General features: G+C 71.3%; 1 protein-coding gene across 1 annotated transcript; it reads right to left on the bottom strand.

Moving 5' to 3' along the window:
- Positions 1 to 632: 632 nt before the first annotated feature.
- DIO3 (iodothyronine deiodinase 3) lies at positions 633 to 3034 on the bottom strand. Its single transcript, XM_047864322.1, has one exon. It carries the CDS (start codon positions 2599 to 2601, stop codon positions 1678 to 1680), a length of 924 nt encoding a protein of 307 aa, XP_047720278.1. The 5' UTR covers positions 2602 to 3034; the 3' UTR covers positions 633 to 1677.
- Positions 3035 to 3858: the final 824 nt, after the last annotated feature.

Here is a 3858-nt window from a genome sequence, read left to right as displayed (position 1 = left end):
GGCGTTGCACGCCCGCCGTCCCTCCCCGTCCTCCCTCCCTCCGCCAACCTACGCTTTGCCAGGAGCACCTCCCGCGGACCCCAGCAGCCGGGCGGGGATTGGAGGGTAGGGGGAGACGATGCTGCAGGTGCAGGAGGGGGGCTAGGGTGGAGCCAGGTGTGCAGAGGCGCCCCAGGTGGCCGGGAGCCAAGTCCTACCTGGTCCATAGCCCCCTCTGTCCCCCGCACCGCCCCCTCCCCCACACCGTCGGGCGCTCGGAGAAGTTAGACGGGCGGCTGCAGGGGCAGCAGTAAACGCGCTTGTGCGGGCGCGCGCGCGGTGGCGAATAAGGACCCCTTCGCCTCTCCCGCCTCCCTCCAGGACCCCGCCCCGCTCCGCATCTCGGTTTTTCTTCCGACCCCACCTCCCCCACCGTGGGTGTGTGCGTGCGTGCGTACACCCCTGGGCACCGCCGCAGACCCCCTTTCTTATTCCTTGCCCTCCCGCGCCCCTGCCAGCGTCGGCTCCTTCCAGCCACCCTTCCCCCCAGGGTCACTATGGGGACGCGAGGGAGAGATTTGTGTTTAATTCCTGTCGCTATTCAGAGGAAAGAAAAAAAAGAAATAAATAAAGGGACCAGAGGCAACCCGAAAGCAGTTTACTTCAAGCTTTTATTACTGTAGCGTAAAAGAAGTTTATATACAGGGAGTATTTCCAGCAAAACACTCACAAATGGCCTTGGAACCAGGGGCCTCCCACCTCCTGGCCCCACAGTCAGCAGCTCTGCCTACGGACGAGGCCCTCACTCGGGGTCCCTAGGCTCTCCCCTCATCTCTCTCGCCCCGGACTCCTCCACCCACACCCCGTTTCCCAGGCGCCCCAGCTTCTTCCTGGGGCGCTGCGAACCTCGCCAGTCAAGCTGGCTTCCTCTGGCCCCGAAACCGTCCCCCAAACGCCCTCTTTCTCCCCCTTTGTGGTGGCTTCCTCCCGGAAACCCGGAGTACTTTCCCTCTCTCGTATTCGGCGCTGCTGCAAGCCCCCTGCGGTTCAGAACCAGCTCGTGGTCAAGACCAGTTAGAGATAGCTCGTCATCAGCAGTGGGGCTCGTGAGCACCCCAAATGAGGGGGGGGGACGACCCTGCCCACCCTTCCCCATCCCAAGCCCCTACCCCCAGCCCAGGGACAAGAAATAGACACAAAAGCAGCAGGGCACCCCCCTCCCTGGGAGCGACAGGTGTGGGTGCCAGGCAACTAGGGTAAGCCGCGGGCGCTGCTGGAACCCAGCTGTGCGCGAGGGTGCGCGGGCGCGGCCGAAGTCTCTGTGCTAGGGGCTCTGCTCCCGGCTGAAGGCACGCTGGCTCTTATCTCTGGGGCGGGGGCGTGAGAGAGGCAGGGGCCTCCGGGGGTGGGGCGAGGACAAGTGGGGTGGGGGTGGGGACACAGGCAAGGGTGGCGTCACGTTAGAGGCAGCCAGGCAGGTACAGGGGAGGGGGCGGTCACAGCCACAGAGTCCAGGGAGGCGGGAGAGGCTTTTCGGGCGGCTTGGCTGAGGACACGGGCTCAGCCGGCCACCCGAGGCTCAGCACGGCTGTGTCGCTGGGCCCTCGGCGAACCTGACTTGGTTTGGGGCGTTTGCACGTGGGCTTCGAAGGCTCGAAGGCACCGCCCGCCAAGTTCAGTCAACGGTCCACTGATTGTTTATACTCGACGCGGCTGGCCGCCTCGCAGCTGCGCATCATAGCGCTCCAGCCAGGTGCGCAGCTCGGACACCTGGTAGCCGTCGGGGCCACGGCCGCCCTGGTACATGATGGTGCCATTCTGGACTACGTAGAGGCGCTCGAAGTAGGCCCCGTAGGCCGAGCTGCTGGAGTTGGCCATGGTGTCGAGGACGAGAGAGCAGCTGGGCGCGCCTTGCCGCAGTACCTCCGCCGCGCTGACCCGGTCCTCCAGGCTTCGGTGCTGCGGGATGCTGTAGGGCGAGTCTGTGGTGACCCAGCCGTCCGACGGGTGAGCCTCCTCGATGTAGATGATGAGGAAGTCGACGTCGCGCTGGTACTTGGTGACCAGGCGCTGGAAGGCGCTCATGCGCGCCATGAACGGTGGTCAGGTGCAGCTGCCGAAATTGAGAACCAGCGGGCGGTTTCCCCTGGCGTAGTCCAGGATGTGCTGGTTCTGGAAGCCGTTGGGCAGGACCACCTCCGAGTTGGGCGCCGGGCCGCCCTCGTGAGCCTGCTTGAAGAAATCCAACTTCTGGCCGTGCCACACGGCCTTCAGCGACGCCAGGGTGCACAGGCGGTTGTCGTCGGACACGCAGACCGGCGGGTCGTCGGGGGGCACCTCCTCGCCGTCGCTGTCAAGCTCAGCGGCGGGTTCGGGCTGACCCCGGCGGCGGCGGCGGCGGCGGCCCAGGAAATGCTTGCGGATGCACAGGAAGTCGAGGAGCCAGAGCATGAAGGCCGTGCCTAGGAAGCGTGGGAAGAGCACGAGGCACGAGGCCGTCTGGGCGCACAGCCGCAGGGAGTGAAGCAGCAGGGAGCGGAGCATGGTGGCTGCCGCCCCCGAAGCCCCCTGGGACCCGCGGCCTTCCCCCACCAGCGACCGCGGGGCGGCCCGGCGAGGCATCTGGGCCTCGGCCGTGCGGGGAGCTCGATTTATAGCCGAGGCTTCAATTGGCGGGAGACTCCACCTCCGGCCGGGGCCCGCCCCCTTGCAACTTGAGCCCGGAGGGATCACCCAGCGGCGCGGCCAATGCCTCGGAAACCGAGGGCCGAGGGCGGGGCGGCCGGGCGGGGGGCCGGCGGGGGGCGGGGCCGGGCCCCGAGGCCAGCTCTCCGGGGGCGTGGGGGGAGGGTGGTGGCGGTGGCGGTGGCGGCGGGGGACCCCGGTCGCGGCTGCCACCCGGGACGGGGAGCTGGCCCGGGGACCCAGGCGTCCGCCGGGGAGATCCTCCGGCCAGCGCTCTAGCGCTGCGTGCGGCCTCGGTCCTGGCGGCCCGGCCCCGGCCCCGCGCCCCTCTCGCCGCGCACCTGAGCCGAGCTCCCCGGCGGCCGCCGCGCCGCGCCGGAGCTCCGGTTCGCTTCCCGCGCGCCGCCGCCAACGCCGCCCCCGCCGCTGCTGCTCGTGCGGGGCCGCTGCCCAGGTGCCGCGGGAGCCCGGGGCCGCGGCCGCCGCGCTGCTGGCCCCGGCTCCCGCCCCGCCGGGGGACGCGGGCCCGCGAGGAGGCAACTTCGGGCCCCCGCCGCCTTCCCCGTTCGCCCGCGGGCGCCGCTCGCCTCCCGGAGCCCGCTCGCCCGCCCGCTCGCCTCCCGCGCGCGCTCACACTCGCGCCTCGCACACGGCCGCCCCCCGCACCGCCCCGCCACGCACACCGCGCTCGGCGCCCCCCGCCGCTGCCCGAGGCCGCCGCGCGCCGTCCCGGCCGCGCCCGCCCCGTCCCATCTCGTCCCCGTTCGGCGCCGCCGTTCTAGGGTCAGCGGCCTCCGGGGCGCAGCGGGGAGGTGCGGAGGCCAGGGCCCGCGGGCCGGTTAGCGCCTGGCGCCGGAGACGGGAAGGGCCGGGGACAGCGGCGCCCGTGCCTGCGCCCCAGCCGACCCGGGAGCGCTTCGGGCGCGGGGCGCCGCGGGCGCGGGGCGCGGGGCAGCGGGCGCGGGGCGGCGGCGGCCCCGGCGGCTCTCCCACTAGGGGTAGCTGTTGCCTGAACGCCGAAGCGCTCCCCTCTCGCCGCTCTCCTCGCCCGGCGCGGCCCCGGCCGCCGGGCGCACCCGTCCCGTGCGTCCCCGGACGTTGCTCTCTGCCCCGGGAACGTCGAGACTGGAGCGCCCGAGCTGAGCCACCTTCGCCGACCCCGAGCGCTGCAGCTCCACTCACCGCGGAGGCGCC

Source organism: Prionailurus viverrinus, chromosome B3, assembly GCF_022837055.1.
Source record: "Prionailurus viverrinus isolate Anna chromosome B3, UM_Priviv_1.0, whole genome shotgun sequence".
In the NCBI taxonomy this organism is placed as follows: Eukaryota; Metazoa; Chordata; class Mammalia; order Carnivora; family Felidae; genus Prionailurus; species Prionailurus viverrinus.
Note: the sequence above shows the minus strand (reverse complement) of the source record. Positions and strands in the feature narration are given on the sequence as shown.